Source organism: Botrytis byssoidea, assembly GCF_014898295.1.
Source record: "Botrytis byssoidea strain MUCL 94 chromosome Unknown BBYS_001, whole genome shotgun sequence".
NCBI lineage: Eukaryota > Fungi > Ascomycota > Leotiomycetes > Helotiales > Sclerotiniaceae > Botrytis > Botrytis byssoidea.
In genome coordinates this window covers 973,339-991,516 of record NW_024065842.1, presented here as the reverse complement: position 1 = coordinate 991,516, position 18,178 = coordinate 973,339, and the positions used below count along the sequence as shown (strand labels likewise).

The 18,178-nt window shown below is 43.4% G+C and overlaps 3 protein-coding genes across 3 annotated transcripts; 1 reads left to right on the top strand and 2 right to left on the bottom strand.

Moving 5' to 3' along the window:
• Nucleotides 1-8,226: 8,226 nt before the first annotated feature.
• On the bottom strand, nucleotides 8,227-12,819 carry EAE97_000297 (uncharacterized protein; the record flags this gene model as incomplete). Its single annotated transcript, XM_038870807.1, has 6 exons — nucleotides 8,227-8,717; nucleotides 8,771-11,040; nucleotides 11,093-11,912; nucleotides 11,972-12,358; nucleotides 12,406-12,506; nucleotides 12,563-12,819. The coding sequence occupies 6 exons, from the start codon at nucleotides 12,817-12,819 to the stop codon at nucleotides 8,227-8,229; spliced, it is 4,326 nt and encodes a 1,441-aa protein (XP_038738168.1).
• A 271-nt stretch (nucleotides 12,820-13,090) lies between these two features.
• Nucleotides 13,091-15,238, top strand: EAE97_000296 (uncharacterized protein; the record flags this gene model as incomplete). The annotated part of the gene is made up of 4 exons (XM_038870806.1): nucleotides 13,091-13,345; nucleotides 13,395-14,246; nucleotides 14,303-14,467; nucleotides 14,525-15,238. 4 exons carry the CDS (start codon nucleotides 13,091-13,093, stop codon nucleotides 15,236-15,238), a joined length of 1,986 nt encoding a protein of 661 aa, XP_038738167.1.
• Nucleotides 15,239-16,135: 897 nt separating this feature from the next.
• Nucleotides 16,136-18,154, bottom strand: EAE97_000295 (uncharacterized protein; the record flags this gene model as incomplete). The annotated part of the gene is made up of 1 exon (XM_038870805.1): nucleotides 16,136-18,154. One exon carries the CDS (start codon nucleotides 18,152-18,154, stop codon nucleotides 16,136-16,138), a length of 2,019 nt encoding a protein of 672 aa, XP_038738166.1.
• Between the last annotated feature and the right edge of the window lie 24 nt (nucleotides 18,155-18,178).

Below are 18,178 nucleotides of genomic sequence, written 5' to 3'. Positions count from 1 at the left end.
TTGTTCCAGAAACACCTAGTCTTGCCTGTATCAAGGTATTCCAAGTATATGATATAGGCTAACAAAATGAGTGAATAGTTATTTGCTCACTCCAAGAAAGTTGATACATGGAACACGATCCACCATGACTAGCTTGAGAAGATTCGAATTGCTGATAAAAGCACAAAAGTGGAGGAGAGTGGAGACCCAGCTTGGCACATATTTGATACCTGCTCGTAGATACTTGAGTAGAACGAAGAACCTTGGGAGAACGAGATTATAAATAATCTCAAACTTGAACTATTACCTAGGTTAGAAAGGTACACAATAGTTATAAGAGTTGAGACGGTCCCCAACCAACTAACCATCATCAGATTAGATCCTCCCCCCCCCCACGGGTAGCATCATTATCCATCACAATATTACCGATGTAGAATCTAAAGATCGTTGATTCATGTCATTGTTATTCTGTCAAGCATCTTAACTGACCTGGCCAAGTCCGCCTGGGTAGCTGGAAGTTTCCCACATTGTTTAGAAATTAAAACTGGATTCATCTGGCGAAAAGTCTGTGCATCAACTGCACATCCCGCAGTCTGATTATTTTGCTACGGATTCCGAGGATATCTCGAAAACGTGATGAAATGATATGCATGATTGTTAACGTGCGTCTCTTACTTTTTATATCCCGCTTTTGTGCTTCACATCACCTACTACTAGCAAGAACAGTGATGTGATTGAAATAGCAAGATACACATCTCCACGGTCGATTCAAGGATTTTCTCGCTCTGATATATTCGTGTGTTGATTCTGACGGGGCCCGTCCCTATGGTCCTGCTAAGCACATTCCCGTCATGGCCTAGATTGTGTGACGTCGGGTAGCTACCAACAGACTTTTGGAAAATATTCACGGGATAGTGTTGAGAACACCGCATATTTCGCTGACTACTGTCACGGTGACCAAGCGTATACGTGGAAAACTCATTGACAAGTAAAATTCGAAAAACGTAGAATATGGATGGCCTTTTTGTCAGTCATACAGTATCTACATTCACTTTCGCCTTCACCTGCCAATATGTTGTTGTTTTGTTGATATTTATTTTGTAATTGTTCCGACAAGAAACCATCCGATTCGAAGACGCATACGTATATACCCAGTCCTAGCAATGAAGCCGCAGGAAACCAGCCCCCGGGATGCTCTTAATGATGCATGTGCCGTCCATTTCAACGATCTGATACAAGGATCTACCTGTCAAGAGCCTATCATCAATATACCAAGAGTCGAGAGTTGTTGAGAGAGTTCTCTCTATGCGTAATGCATTATGCGAAAAATTCAAGCTAGAAGCTTTGATTGTTCATCTCTTCATCGACATCACAAATCGTTGATCATGGTACTACTTTTAGAAACCATACCCCGCTGATCACGGTAAGTAGACGAGGTAGAGCAGTATCAAGCTCTTCGGTCATGAAATGCATGAATTTAGTCCATAAGGCTGATACAACATATAAAACAATAGATGTTGGAGATATCATGATTAACGATGTTTTGGGAGCGACGCTAAGATCTCGCAGACTCGTAACTTCGTAAGCTGGACAAGTATAGATACGATATCTACGGGTTCAGAAGTTTCGTAAATAAGCTTTTGGTTAGTTGTGGGGATAGAACGTACTTGGATTTTGTTCAGCGTGAGACGAGAGTATGAAGGGGGTATCTGTGGGCACTGGGTAGGTAAATCTAAGTAGCCGCACTTCGGGGTTCGTAAAAACTTCCATTGGTAGCCAAAACCTTAGATCTTGCCGGAGCGCGGGCGGGATCTCAAGAATGTTGTGATTTGTGACTGGGCTGAGGATGCACAGTAAGTCCATGACGGTACCAGAAGTTAGCCATTCCTAGCTCTTGCGTTACCCATTTTACCTTGGTGGTGTAGCAATTTATAAATGTTCTAATGCTTCGGGCTTCAATTGACTACTAACTTTATGCTTTCATTGGACCAAGGCAACGGAATAGCTACAACTACTCAGGTTGTGTAAATTCAAAGCGTGTTAGAGGCGTGCGGTGTAAGAAAAGAAAGGTTACTCCTACTCTGCAAGCAAAAGCTCCGACTGTACGGTACCTTTAGGCTTTTGTTAATGTCACGGTAAGGGGTAGTACAAGAATTGGCGTGGTAGCTGGAGGCTCCACAAAGAGTCAGGATCAAGTAACAATCCTTGATTACCAAGAACGGAGACGCATTTTGTAGAATGCGGTAAATGTAACGAAATTAGAGGTTCTCTTGACATGGGCAGTAGGATAAGGTTCACGAGAGATTTGGAAGGGAGAAGATTAACTTTCTGGTATCGACGCCCGTGTGATTCTGGGAAAGGAGAAGGGATATCCGGAAGATTCAAGATTGAAATGAAATGAAATGAGATTTGAGGAAGGATTGTTTGCTCTTACTAGGTATCTGTCGTTGGTCGTAATGGAATTGCTGAGGTTTCTGGGATATCTCTCAGCTAGAAGAAGGAATTATGGATACATCCGTATTTAGACCGCTTGAAGGCAAATGAGGCAAAACAATTGGTGGAGTAAATTCATAAATGCAGGTACGACCGTAGACCGTCGACTAGGTCTAAAAGTGTCTAACCGGAATTGACACAAATGAAAAAAAAATACAAAAAAAAGTTGATGAAACAAACTTCAAATCTGATCCACTCACTAAATACCTATTCCAGTCATCAGAATAACTCGAAACAACTCATTTTGAACCTTCTTTTTCTAAGGCTACAGTGAAAATGATATCCTCGCTATTGCATCGTGCGCCGAGCAATGGAGTGGGGTGGTGGACTTCCCAAAATGTACGAGTGCGAGACGCCGTTTGACGTGGAAAAGAAACTTCAAATCACATCCATCTATCATCTCCGTACTAGCTACAGAATAGGAACAGAACCGCCGGCAGAATAGGTGGGAGTATCACATGGCTATGATCATATCTCCCTAATAGCTAGGACTACGTGGGAAGCTGTACAAATATGAAGCAGTGGAATCAACAATGTGGGCGATTTGTTAGAAGTAAGTAATCACTAATAATAACAACAAAATGTACTTATTGCATGGTGCCTTGCCTGTCTAGATAATGCCTTCGTCGTTCGTAGCACCGCCTGGCTACTATACTCGAGGATCTATCTGCCATCTAATGTTGTACATAGAGCTAAGTCTTCAGCTGAACTGGACTACTGGCCAGGTACAGATATCATTCTCCAATGTTCCAGACTCCATGGACGACATAGCTTACTTGACTCGCCCCCAAATGTCGACTGTACTCCAAGATCTCCTTCCGAGCACGGTCTGTAATTCAGAGACGGCGGGCCAACCCTTACGCAAGTAATAATTGTGTCTGGCAGGTCTGCCAACTACTCGCCGATTGTCATCCCCGTGTCGCTTTGCCCATTGTCTGTCTAATCTTACATGTTTTGTAATCATCACGATTTTCCTTGCCCAAATCAAAGTCTCGGCTCCGTTCCGAATACTACCAAAACTGAGGTAAGGCGTCAACAAAGTCCATCAATGGGATGTTCCACTCTTCGCTTTACGAAGTAGACTTCGGATACATAATTTCGTAAGGGACCAGGACCGAGAACGCTACAACCACATCGCTTACAGTACTCCGTAGAATCATTTCTTCGAAATTACCGAGAGAATCCACCACTAACGGGGTCTAAAAACAGGAACGGTGAGGAAACATAACGGCACAAGAATAGACCTGCCATCATGGAAACCATCTACATACTCCTATTAAGCTAGATGGCGCTTATGCTTCAGATTAAAATATTCTCCGATACGATCCCCACTCAGTAGTCCTTCGACTGGTTCAACAAGTATCAGAAACTTCAATTCTCTACTTACGAGTCATCAGCACATCTTTCACATCTTCAAACAATGCCCAGAAATAAACACCCACAACAGGATGTTTGTGAACCATAACTTTACACATGAATGCTTGCAAAAATATTGTCACATTGTGCTGTACGTGGTCGTGGGCTCATCACAATACGTCTTCTTCGGACTTGTGGGACTTTGACTAGGTTAGATAGTCGTCATACGTTCGAAATTGCTTTCAAATTATGATGCTTTTGCTGTTTGTTGTGAACACTTCAGACAATTTCAGGCTGCTGACGAGCTTGCCTCACTATCCGCCTGTTTATCCGAGAGATTGAGGGGTGCAGAGACCCCAACCATATCACGTCCAGTATCCATGCCCTTGCATTTGCTCATCTTAAGGTGATGGGGGGTCATAATACAATCCCTGTATCGAGCCTTGCTGCGTCGATCAGCACGGGCGCCACAAAGAAGTACCACACTGGATTCTCTCATGTTCTGAATCTTCGATAATCATGACTGGTCGGACTCTGCCTTACTTTCTGCTGTTAGCAACCATGCAGTGTTCTCCCGTAGGAAGACCGCATTCTAATAGAACGGCGACCATTCATATCGTTATCTTTGCACACTTACAACCTGCAGCTCTCCACGAGAACCAGCACGAGAAGAATTGCCCGTGTTTTTCCATCTATAGCACACATCAAGAAGGTATCACCATGACTACCATCTCACTGCATATATGCGACAGACAAGACGTAAGGTGGCTGTGTCCCCGGATTTTCAATTACTCGAAATATACCCTGTGTGCGGGTAAAGGACTTTCCGGTAGTAGGTACTATATACTTTCTATTTCAGAATTCGATACATAAACTCAGGATCTCGTATCAAGGGAATATCGGCAGTTGTCGGCGATTAATATATTCTATATTGTATATTACATGCAATTCATGCATGATACGATTTATTATATTGCAATTTATTTCCTACACTGCAAACCATATGTACCTGGTTATGGACCAGTTCCAAAAATCTGGTTATCTTGAGAGAATGTCCATTCAAAAGTTGTTGTGGACATTTTTGATAATCAGTTTGAGAGTCGAAATACGGATTAGCTTTGCGAGCTGTTACTATCAAGGTGCTAAGTTTGTTGGAGTTGGGCTCAACAGTTTTCAAACAACATCTCCCGGAATAGTTTTCCCTTCGGGATTATCGGTTATATTCATCCCATGGACAGAAATGGACCAAGGGAACCGAGAAAGTCTGCATCCAGACGAGTGAGAATTCAGCCGAATCGTCTTTTGATCATCAAGATCCACTGTTCAGTGAACATTCTACCAGTTTGCATATCATATCGTTTTCTGATGGAGCCGAGGGATGATGGGTTCGGTACCAGTGATCTGAGTTCGGTACCAGTCATCTGCTATGAGATGTATCGTGCGTATTCTTTTGGGGAATTATTGCACATCCTTGAAGTTAGTAGGGTTTCGGTCTCGCCTCGCGCCCCCTAGCTACAGCGTCGTGTGTTACCAGATTGTGTTAAAGAACATACACAATGGAGCAACGAGTAAGATGAGGTCAAAGTATGATGTATCATGTTCATTTTAAAGTATCATCAGCCCTCCCACGATTTTAACTCTATTATCAAAGATATAGAAGGTTCCTTTACCAAAAGAAACCTATTTTTGTCCTTTCAGTGTCACTGCCCTTACTTCCACTAGCTTCACTACTAGATGGCAGTGTCTCGATATTTCCCATTGGTCAGTACAACATCAAAGTGTTGTTCTTACTTTGAACGGAAACATTAGAATTCGTCTCCAGCATATAGGTAGACATTCTATTTACTTCATGACTGTCTACCAGTCCTCTCTCCTTGCAAATTTTGACAAATAAAAAAGTAATATAGTTGCCAGATTCACATATAGGTATATCGTCACCACAAATGTCATACTTTATCTAGAGACAGGACGACGGTCCGAAAAAACGTTGCAACTAACATGAATTATCATTCAAAAATGAACGAAGTATATTAAGGGTAAATTTTAACGCTTAGCGCAGTCGTTATTGACAAGCCTTCAAAAAGCCATGGTGACATCGTGGCTCTACTATCTGCACATCGCCATCGCCATCTTGACTCGTTCTAGAGACTTCCAATGAGAGATCTAGTGTGCATAGATTTGAGCGTCTCGTGTGTATACTAAGCATCTCGTGATGTCGATAATGCTACTTCGTATTGCGGTAGCTAGCAGTGACATCGAGTGGAGCAGTATGAACGAAACTTCCCACGACACGCGATCAAGTTCACAGTCATCGTTGTGGCAAAAGACACGATGTTGATTCAAAAATTATTGTCAACTTGAGGCTTGAGCTCTAGCCTGTTTTCACGATGATCTTTCCTTTGGCGGAACATAACGACCGTTGATCCGGCGGCAATGGCCCTAGTCGGAGCTCTTGTTGAGCTAACACTGCAGCTTTTTTTTCTAAGCCTAGTGGATGATTAGAGGGGAGTCTTCTTCCGGTAGACTAGATTGAAAATATGGGGAAAGAAGCAGGAACTCTTCTCCGTAATGGGAAGAGATAGAATGACAGGCTTTGAGCTTGAGCTTTGCGCTTTGGTAACATACATTTTAGAGTTGAGATTTGATGTCACAATGAGCTCAAAAGACATTAAAAAACGTCATATGACTGATAAGCTTTTCAAAAGCTCATTGGTGATATCGATCATATGATGTCGAGTCGAGATATTGTCCGTGAGAGGATATACGCTGCATGGTTATTTAGAAAGGTTACGGATGTTTAGAAAACGCACTGAGACGCCTTGCAATGAATATGCATTCTGAAAGACCCAAATTCCAAAAAAATACTGATTGATTATTACAATACATGCGGACTCACGGGAACGTAAATGGTGACAGTATACTAGAATCTGTTTCCTCAGACACTTATGTAGAACAAGAAAAATAGTCGGCTTGGAGAATTTTATTAGTACATGAAAGATTTGACTAGAGCCGTATCAATGATTTGAAAGTCCAAATACTATGCTGAAAACTCCTGACATGAGCTTCAACACATAAAAACCATAATCGCAACTCACTCCATGTATATAATGTACGTCAGAAAAAGCATTACAGATGCACCCCTCGTTTGATCTCATCTTATTGAGTCCATTTCCCCGCATCTAAAACCGGACCTCAAAACTTGACATAAACTTATAGATCCCGCGAAAAAGCTTAGTAGTCCGTGATTAGAACAGCCATCCGCATCTCAGCCTCGTCCAAGCCTGTTTTGAAGTGCCGATTGTAGGCCATGTACTGTCTCTGATTGGCAGATGTGGCGGTCTTTTTGCCTTTGTTCCATCGATTTTTGTGTTACTACAGCAATTCCTGCTTACTTTTACTCACTTTGGAATACACAGATGTGCTGGGAAGCCGTCGATGTAAGACGAGAAAAAATTCGCTGTTTCGCTTGAGATCGTGAAAATGGCACGCCTTGGAATGTGTGATTTCCGCAGGACTTAACGGGTAGTTTATTACTCATTCTTGCCATTATATTCATGATAAATACTGCTGATTCATTCACAGGGCAAATGACAGTAGTCTTATTACATGCGAGAAAAGTTTCTTTGGTTTTATTGCAGAGTAAACACTACATCTCAGGAGCTGTTTTCACTAGGAAAGTTTCGACATCTGGGATCAAACAAAAAAAAATCCAAAGACTTGATTGGCATGACTGCGAAATCAAAGATATACACATCATCAACACAAATTACACTCTCTCCATGATCTCTAGATGTAAATACAATGAACTGTACTAGTCTTCCCAGAGAAGGTTGACCTTGATGGCGAGCCCAATTGAGAAGTAATGTGATCTGCAGTCCCAGTTAGAAACTCATGACATGCTTCATTTTATTTTATCCTAATTCTCTCAACTTTTCTCTTTTGCTCGATCGAGCCTGACGCATCAAGAGATCTAATCTAATACACACTTTCATGGTCATTCGTATCTACAAAAAACCAGTACAGCGTTTGAAGGCTGCCGTGAAACTAAATGATATAGATATGGAATTTGCGACTAAGTCGTGGTTTCGACCGTCGGTGGTAATACAATACGATCATAACCAAGCATGAAAGGGGATCACTCAATCACCAAGCACAAATCTCGAACCTAAACTAAACTACATGGATACCGCAGGCTAACAGAATGATAAGATAGAAAAGACGGATTTGTGTTCATAAATTGGTATCATTCTTTTTTCATTCATTATTGTACGCCATTTTCCTGTACTATAGTCATATACAATACATTTCCGTGGATGTTGTCCATGGGCCGTCCTAACTCTCCTTCGTCCACACATCTATCGGCGATTAATTTATCTTACAAATTTCTTCCTGGTATCATCAATCGACGCCATAAAATTCTTCTTCGGGCTCAATAATATCGTCATCTTCCCCTACGCCCTCATACACCTCTCCAGTCTCAATATCATCTCCAACCACCTTTCCCTCCTCAATCGCTAAAACCTCTGCTCCGCCTTCCGGTAACCCTCTTTCTTCTCTCAACTGTCTTACCTTGGAATTAGTCATCTCAAAAACATATTGACCCAAATGCTCCACCCCTTCCATAACAGCTTCACCTTGCACGGACTCTAGGCCCTCTTCGTTCGCCAGGATCCTCTGACTTGGCCACATCTCCCCAGTGCTCAACGTCAACTTATCTGGTCTCGATAGTAAAATATCGAAGGCCTGCTTCAGCTCGAAACACGATTCAAAGACATCTCGTCGTCCCAGAATGTAAAGACCAAGACGAGCGCGAGACAATGCCACCGTAAGACGTCTAATGTCGCGAAGATAGCCGACACGTGATGTACGAGTGAGGGAGAGAATAACATCTGATATCCTGTCAGTCATTTATCGGCAAGAGAATTAGCTTCAAGAAACTTACAGTCATTTTGCTCTCCTTGATATTTATCGACAGTTGTGACGATTTTTGGGAGACCAAATAGAGGATTCTTAGCACATCGATGGGATAGAACGTCTTTGATTAGTGCGCGCTGACCAGCATATGTGGATAGTATACTGATCTTCGAAGCTGGATATCCGAGTAAGCGCATATATTGATAGATGGCGACTGCGTATTCTGCTTCTCCTAGATTCTGGATGAAATGAGGAGTTGGCTCCATTTCACCCTTTCCTTTGTAATCAGAAACTTGGATGAATTGGTAATCGTACTTGAAACCAGCATTTGCGGTTTGATATTCGGGTGCAGTTGATACAATTGGCAAATTGCCAAGATTTTGGTAACGCCAGGAATATAGGGATGCGATCGATGGACGAGCACGACCCTGTTGATCGAGATTGATAGTTGGGACACCTAAGCGAACCAGGCGAGAGAAGAGCGACTGTTCGAGATTTGCGTAGTGACGGAACGCAAGATTCTGAACGACAGGAGAGTTCTGGAAGTGGTCACCGCACAAAACTACACGCTGGAGGGGAGTCCCGCCATTTGCTGGCTTCTGTAACGCCATGGGTATAAAGTTTTCGATTTCAGTGATCTGAGCCGCCTCCTCCATAACGACATTATCATAATGGAAGCCAAGTGAAGATATCTCCCGTCTTCTCATAGCTGCATGCGTTGATGTCATCGCAATGATGCGAGCCTCATTGGTGAGAAGATAGTTTGCCTTGTCTCGATCTCGTCGTAAGATCTCAAATGGTCGGACGTCTTCAAGTTCAGCGAAAATTTTAGTGACGTGGTTGTAACAGCCTGTAGCTACATCAATGACGGCATCTTTGTCGGCACCAGGAGGGAAAAGAGGCTGAGGAGCATTCGAAAAGTAGTAATGAAACGGAAAAGCAGAGACAATTGACTCTGATGTTGAATTCGGGTCTTTCATAACTTCCTGGAATCTTATCCATGCTGGCTCAACGTAAACCGAGTTGAAGTATCCGGCAGTTTCCGCTGAGCTTCCATGGGCACCTGGAGCACCGAAATTGGCAGCAAGGCGATCGACCTCTCTAAGATATCCATCTCGATTTTCAAGGAAAGACTCGACACGTCCATGTTTACTGAAATTCGTTTCAGTGTCTAATTCCTCTTCACCATGTCCCAGTCGCAAAAGGTGGCGTTCGTCAATATCAAGAGCGACGATCTTTTGGAACAATTGATTAAGAGCTTGATTACTATGTGCAATGAGTAGAGTACGCTGATTAGGGAAGTTGTGATATAAATTGTTGATGATTTGAGTTGCAACATCGGTCTTTCCAGTTCCCGGAGGACCAACAATAACAGTAAGCCCGGGTTGGGTACCGGAGATGATTGCTTCAATTTGAGCAGGTGTGAAACGGACTTGGTTCAACTTAGGGGCGTCCATGGGATATGGTCCTGTACTTGGGGGTTTATAGGAAGAAACTTGGATGGCTTGCGGCTCATCTTTTGGTGCAGGCTCTGCTTCTCTGCGCCTCTTTTTCGTTGGCCTTGCCGGCGGCTCAGCAGCTTTTGGCACGGTTTGCAATACGTAAGGTGGCCCAAAACTACCCGTGACGTCATCATTTGGTTCGACCGTCCTACCGGGCAAGCTTTCGATTAGATGTTGCCAGTCAAGGAATGTGTCTCTGTAATCGACTTTTTTGAGTTGATTTGATAGTCTAGTATAGTTGGCTCCTGCAGGATCACCATAGCCTAAAAAGACCTCGTGGAGCCAGGGGGCTAGCGGGACATCAGAGAGTGTTAAACTTCTGATTGATTCAAGAATTGGTTTGAAGTTATTTTCACGTCCTTTTCTACGAACAATGATGTTCATGGTTTCGTAAATGTCAGGCTTGCCTTTGTCGACGCGATCCTTGTCCTCTTTATACATGGCTGCATCAAGCTTTAATTGCAGTCTCCGTGAGCCAGCGCGAGCATTTCCATTGACTTGACCATTATAATTCATCAATGAGCGTCCCCTATCATCTTGTACTTGAATCACCTCAGCTGCTCGAAGGTATTTCAGACCGAGGTTCTGCGCGTCTGAAGTTGATGCTCCGCCGTTCGCGATCATAGCAGACTCGTCCGTGGCTTTCACAGAGAGCAAGAAGATCACGTCATCAGGCCGCAGCGAATCCCATTCGCGGCGAACATTTTCAACCATGCGGCTTACATCAATCGTGACTTCGGCCCGGACGAGAGCTGGTTTATCATCTCCTACGAGAGGAGGTACTACTTCAAGAATACTACAAAAGCGATTAGAGTAGATCGAAATAAAATAATGATGCTAAAACTTACGAAGGTTTCGCTATTGGAAGTGCCATCCTGGAAAATCCTTCAAAGCTTGTCTGGCCTGTCCTACCGGCGACGGGTCGGAGACGCTTTATTGTGTCCTCTACATCTCGTCTAATTTCATAGAACGACTCGCATCGATGCAAGATAAATGAGCGCCACAGAAAATCCCCAACAGTTAGATATTGCAGGTTTAGCTTTGGGATAGCGAGGGGCTGTGATCCATCGAACCCATCATTCCTGAGCAGGGTTCTTTCAAAAAGAGTACTTTCTGTTGGGAGAATGCTCAAGTCACGTGCAGTTTCCTGAAATGTCTTGCGCTTTTCATGTGTTGATAAAAGAATTTCCAAGAGAAATTTACGGTCTACTACCACCTTGGCAGATGACGGATAAGACGTCCGTAGATCAAGAAGCTCGCAAAGCTCTGTCATCTCGGCATCTGTGAGGGATTCTAAATGACCCTCAAGCTCCACCCGCTTATCAATAGACGAATAGTTGGACAAGGCAAGAATGGTCAGCTTTTCCTTGAAATGCTTGAGTGCATTCCGTTGCAAGGACGCCAGTGTTGCACAATGGCGTTCATATGCTTCCGTGCGGCTATGTTGAACGCCTGTATGATCATTAATTGCAAAATATGTATAATGCTTCAAAAGCGCATATAGATCTCGTAGAAGCCCATTCTCCTCTTCATTGAATGCTGGGGATAGTCTGATAGTTGGAAGAACGTGAAGATCTTGTAGAAGTGTGTTGACGTATCTCCTGGTTGGCAATTGGCTCTGAAGATCCGATAAAAACTCTATAAACCTTTCACAATACTGTACATTTTCTGTTTCTTGTATTAGCCAAAATACAAATATCACAGTGACAGCAAGAGCTTGAACGAACCTGTCTTTATTTTGTCTCCGTAGAGCTGATTGAAAAAATCTAGAATTAGAGTCAAGAGCCAAGATCGCTCAAACCTGAGTCTAGCTTTCGTAGGTTCATCAGATGCTTCATATCGTTTTCCGGCAGCCCTCCAAGCTTTCTTCAGTTGTACAGTATGGTCGAGTATCTTTTCTCGTTTTTTCTCGCTTGAAATGTTGTGCCAAATGGATATTGAGACCAAAGGTGCGCATTCTTTCCGAACTATGCCATTGTCTAGTGACTGGAATGCGCTTATTATGAATGACAACAGGTGCGTTCGAATCGTTGCAGAGAGGGTAGTATCCAATGTCATAGACAAGATTCGGCGGAAGAGGGTTGAGAAATCAGGTGTATTGTCCGCAAAGATATCTATGTTCATCAGCATGACGAACTGAAGCCTTCTTAATAGTACTTACCCCAAGTTGGCAGATGTTCTCTGGTCCTTACATTGACAATGAGAACTATGAGAAGTATATGAAAGTTGGAAGCATCTTCTGAATAACCTGGCCAAAGATAACTAGCTTTGTTGTCAGTAATAGTTCCTACGTCAAAAGCCTGGATGATTAAATGTACTTCTCTAGAATATGAAGATTTTCTAGCGTCAAAAGGGATCTGTAAGAAAAATCTTCCTGCTCTAAAACATCCCATATTTCTTTCTTGATAACGTCAGGCTTGACCTTAACTTTCGTGGCTTTCTTCGAAGGTTTCAACCAATGCTTTGCGGCAAGTTGCGAAAATGAGCTTTCATCCTGTGTTTCCTCCGCAGATGGCATTCCCGTAGATTCTTCAATAACCTTTCCCTGGCCTCTTCCTTTCGTCCTCGGGGCCATTGTTGTTATCCGTGGTATTGACTGGCAATTCGTATTGCGCGCGTCGGTCGCGTGTAAACATCTTATCGTCCTGATAATTTTTGGAAGCTTGGTGCACCAGTGCTCTTGCACGTGATGACTAAGCAGAAACTCGCCGTATCTAGATTGACGTCGCGATAACCTTCACTTCTCGCAACAATTAATTTTACCACCAGCCCCGAAACCTTTCAAATCACATTCTTTCGTCGGTGCCAGTACGGAAGGATTTTGTGAGTTGATATCGAAGCACAAAATGGCTGTCAGCATGGAGGGACACGGTCTTCCCGTCGTAGAATCTTTTGCGCAATTATTGTTGGAAATGCTTCAGCGGGCTGAACATGTCAAAGGAACGCACACGATAGAGTCGCCATTGAGTAAAACGGAGCTTGCGAATACATACGAGCGAATCGATCAAATATTCAACGAAGCCGCACCTATAGAAACTAAAAAGCGCAGTCAGTATGCGATCATCGAAACCGCTGTTCGAGATACTTTCAACAATTTACTAGTAAGCCATGCACCAGTACGAGTCGTAGATACCCTCTGACGACCCATAGGCCTCTATATCCATTGAAACTTCTTCCTCTTCCAGGTTGTGGAACCTCCTCGATATTATCTCCATTTTGTCTGACGATGAACAATGCGAACCGGCCCTTCTCTTCTGGCTCGTGGAAGAATTACTGGATAGTCAGACTATCGCAGGATGCCGGAGAATATTCGATTATCTTGAATCACGACGTGAAAAAATCACTGCAAAGCATTTCAACCAAAAGAACCTAGTTATCTTGAGAAGCTGCAACGAGCTTTTGCGGCGACTTTCGAGAGCAGAGGATACCGCATTCTGCGGTCGCGTTTTCATTTTCATGTTTCAAAGCTTTCCCCTTGGCGACAAGAGTTCTGTGAATTTGCGCGGTGAATTTCATGTCGAAAATGTTACATCTTTCGACACCCTACCGTCCATTCCAACGGATGTTGAGAAGATGGAAGTAGATTCGGACAGCAATACGAAAGAAACTCCACCGACCTCCAAGCCAGCATCAAATGGACGGACGAGCGCAGCGAGAGGTTCTGAAGATAGCAATGGTTCAGTCAAGGACGCAGCATCATCGAAACGTGAACCGCCGATGAAGCCCGATGAGTTATACCCGATATTCTGGTCGTTACAGCAGAGCTTCAGCCAACCGAAAAAACTGTTCAATCCTGAGAATTTTGCCGAGTTTAAAAAGGGTCTGGAAGCTACAATAGCAACTTTCAAGTCGGTACACCATGAGGCAGCAGGGCGTCCTGCGGCAAGAATAGCAGAGGATTGTAAGAGGGGAACGAAAAGAAAGCGAAGTCAAGGAGACGATGACTTAGCTAATTCCTTCAATCCTAAATATCTCACAAGTAGGGACTTATTTGAATTAGAGGTATGCTATCTTTTATTACCAGCCATTTTATCACAACGCTAACTCAACATTGATAGATCAGTGATTTGTCATTTAGGAGGCATATACTTGTTCAAATTCTGATAATAATGGATTTCCTTCTTTCATTAAGCGCCAAGGCGAAAGAGAAGCTTTCGAAGGCTTTACCGGATAACCTCAATAGATCGGTTACTTATGCAGACCAGACGCTCAGTGAAGAGGATGTAAGTAACCCGTTTCCTCGACGCGTCTTTTAGTAGATATCTGCTGACAATTTATAGACAAAGTGGTCATTAGATATGAAAAAATCAATTGCAGAATATCTGAAGAAAGGCGCGGATGGTGCATTTTTTTATCGTATGGTTGAGACGGTTCTGTCCAGAGATAAGAACTGGGTTCGTTGGAAGGTCGAAAATTGTCCTTCTATTGCTAGACCAGCTGTTTCACCTCACGATTATATTACCGCTAAAGCGTCGGCTCGCAAAGCGACAACTAATAAAAGATTACGCCCTAATCCTCTAGGATCTTTAGATCTCAAATTCCTTGCGGAAAGCGACTTAGAGAGTGGCTTGGAGAGGTTGAAGAAACCAGAACGTTACCAAGTTCCTTCCGTAAAGAGTTTCAAGAATAAAATCGAGTTGGACGACATGGATATCGATATGGCTCGAGACGAAGAATCCAAAAATGTGGCCATAGAAGCTAAAGCGAGCAAATGTTGGAGAGCACTACGAATCGCTGGTGCAAGCAAACTTGCTGCTTTTGACAAAATCGAGAAATCGGACAGCATTGACGAAATCTTCAAGGATGATGTCAAACCCGAAGATCTGGTCGCCCCTGGTGACGAAGATGCGCTGGAAGGTGGGGAACAGAAAACTGAAGAGGGAATTGATGCAGCGAAATTACCACCGACGGAAAACGAGGATGTTGATATGGAAAATAAGAAGGAAGAGCAGCCGGATGTTCCAACGGTGCCCGCTACGGAATTGGGAACATGAGGTTGAAGATAAAGCCGACAGCCGTAGTCAAGGTTGAAGATCAGCATGGCATGGAAGATATTAAAATACTCAGCCATCAGCAGAAAAATATGGTGTAGCGGAATTTACGTCATTGAAAACTGTACTTTTAAATGTACTATATAATACCTCCTTTATATCTCCGCAGATATACTATATACCATAGCAAAGCTTAGTATAGCATTGCATTGCTATGAACGACATTCAACTACAGAAGAGACAAGATAATCCATTGGTATTATTCTGAGGTAAAACTCATAGGTGAAAAGCTTCACAAAGAACACTTGAGCTGGGCATTTCGCACGAATGTTCAAAGTCATCTGGAGAATGAGTATAGACCATTATAGCAATAAGAAATCAAATAATAAACAACCAAAATACTGCGCAGATCAGACGAAGAAGAGGGCCGGGGAGTTTAATGTTGTTTGACTGCTGTAATTGCTCCTCGACCTTTTGTATAAGTTGTTAGTACTTTAGATGAAGAACTAGCGTCATCCACCTGAATATCTTCACCGTTCAAACAAAATATCATATTTGCTGAATATAACACAGCATTGGTAGATGGCAAATCGATATTGATATTATGGTATTATGCTAAATCGCATTATCCTACTTCGATGCAGTACCTAGTGAAACATACGATAGCGTAACTACACGCGATTAGATTCCATATGCGGATGATGAAAACCACCGAGTTCCGAGTCGCTTGCCCCCTTCAGCGCCTATAAAGCCTTTTTCCATTTCGGTATGTCACAATGTAGACAATATCATCCGCCAACTCTCTGAGACCCTTGCGCTCTGTAGGTATTGGCGAGATATTTCTTCTACAGGTTGCAGGCATCACCCACGTTCCCTATTCATACATACATACGTTTGTCTTTATTCAAAAATCTTTCTAATCTCGTTCAAATCCTCTTTTCCTGCAAGTACGCTCCACCATTTACCACCCGTATTGCCATTTATATCCAAGGCACCCGAACTTGGAATGGTCATTGAACGATCGTCATTGCGGATCACGACTAAGTATTGTGGGAGGGGGGTTGAATCAGAGAGACCGGTAAGTATGGAGCTCGAAGGACGCATTTTCCATGCTCTGTAGGCGAAGTTTTTGCGTGGGAGTAAATTTGAATCGTGGTGATTAGATAGGGGTGGAGATGTGGATGAGTGAGTGATAGGTGAGGTTCGTGCAGGTACAGGTGAGTAGGCTTGATGACCAAAAAAAAGGAGTTGAGATTCTGGAAGTTGGGTTGGCTGCCTGATGTCAGTACCCATTGGAACTAGAGATATCGGAGCTGTCCTAGTAAGAGCTGGAGTATGAACTCCAAGTTGAGGTGGCGATGGCGGTGAGGGTGCAGGAGATCTGTAAGCACGACTGCTGGATGAATCAAGGTGAGACTGTGGATCTGTGGATCGCTTTGAGGGAGAGATGCTTGTATCTCGGGGAAAGAGAGGACGTAGGCTAGTCGTGTGGGGAACTGAGAACGACAATGATGCTGATTTGGGAGGGGATGGATAGGCGTCAGAAGGCAGAGATGGCATCAAATTATCATTCTCGAAATTGCTAGCGAGCTTACTTAACTCGTGAGTAAGTGGGGTGTCGCTACTAAGTGAGCCTGTGGATTGATTCTGGAGAGTTGGTAAAGTGGAAGCCGAAGGAGCAGATGTCGGATTCAGAATAGAGCTTATGCGTATTCTCTTCTTCGACGGACTGAGCTTGGTCATCTCTGGCGAAGTAGGTAACGTAGACTGGTGAATTTCTGTGGGGATATGGGTGGAGATATGAGATGATAAACGTTTCAGACTGGGACTGTGAGTTCGATCACTTTCGATGGTTGGCACTGATGAATCTGGATATGGGGCTGAAGTAGTGGCGCTAGGATATAACTTTTTCGAGTCGAAAACCCGATTGAGACTGGCAAGTGTAGTTATAGCCGTATTTTCCAATGCACTGAGATGGGGTGATGCTGTGGTCCTTAGAATAGGCCGAGGCAAAGTTAATGGTGACGAAACCATGTAGTTTGGATGATACTGAGAATACCCTGCGCCTCCTTCTTCGATTGGTGGTAATCTGCGTCCAGCCCTGAATTGTGTTGTACCTGATCTTCCTGTGTCACCACCGAATTCAAAACTTCTGGCAGCTTGTTCAATTTCCTCAATTTTCACGGGCGTATTGAGCAAAGAATTTTGTAGAGAGACAACGTTGGTTTCATTGAGAATATGATGACGAGAATTTGAAATGTTAGGGATGCCGCGACTGTATGAATTATTCTTGATCATGGGTGACATTTCTTCCTGGTCTTCGTCTTCAGATTCGTATTCTTCTTTGCTCTGGGAAGGCGCAGTCAAGTCGATAAGTTTCTCCTCTAATCCTTCGGAAGCGGACTGGAACTTTTGCTCACTGGGTCGCTGCTCCATGATATATGAAAGGCTCATTATATTGGCATGTTTATGGTCCTTTGCTTTTATCAACGGGTCCTCCTCCGGTCTCACAAAGCTTGAACTGTTTAATATAATACTCTGATTCGAGGCACGAGAGCCCAAGGTACCGGTGTTCGAATCCTGCAGATGGCGAGTAGAGGAATTACAAGCTCCAACTCTTCTGTTGACTGAGTTTCGGGCTTCGAGTCTTTTACTTGAATTATATTTTGAGAAATGCCTTTGTTCTGGTCGCAAAGCTCCCAGTGTCCGAATCTTGGATCTGTAAACAGGCCTTTGAAACGGCAGTGATTGTGGTCGCGATCGAGCTCCAAATCTTCCAGTAGGTATTTTCTTGCCCTGCGGTCGTTGTGATGGGGGGGCAGTGCGAGGAATATTAGGTTGAGGGAGAACTGGTTGCTTCTTCCTGACGGGTATAAGAATTTGGCCATCTGTATTGGGCACTGCTTCGTAGGTAGTCATGATTATCAGATTATGTATGATGAA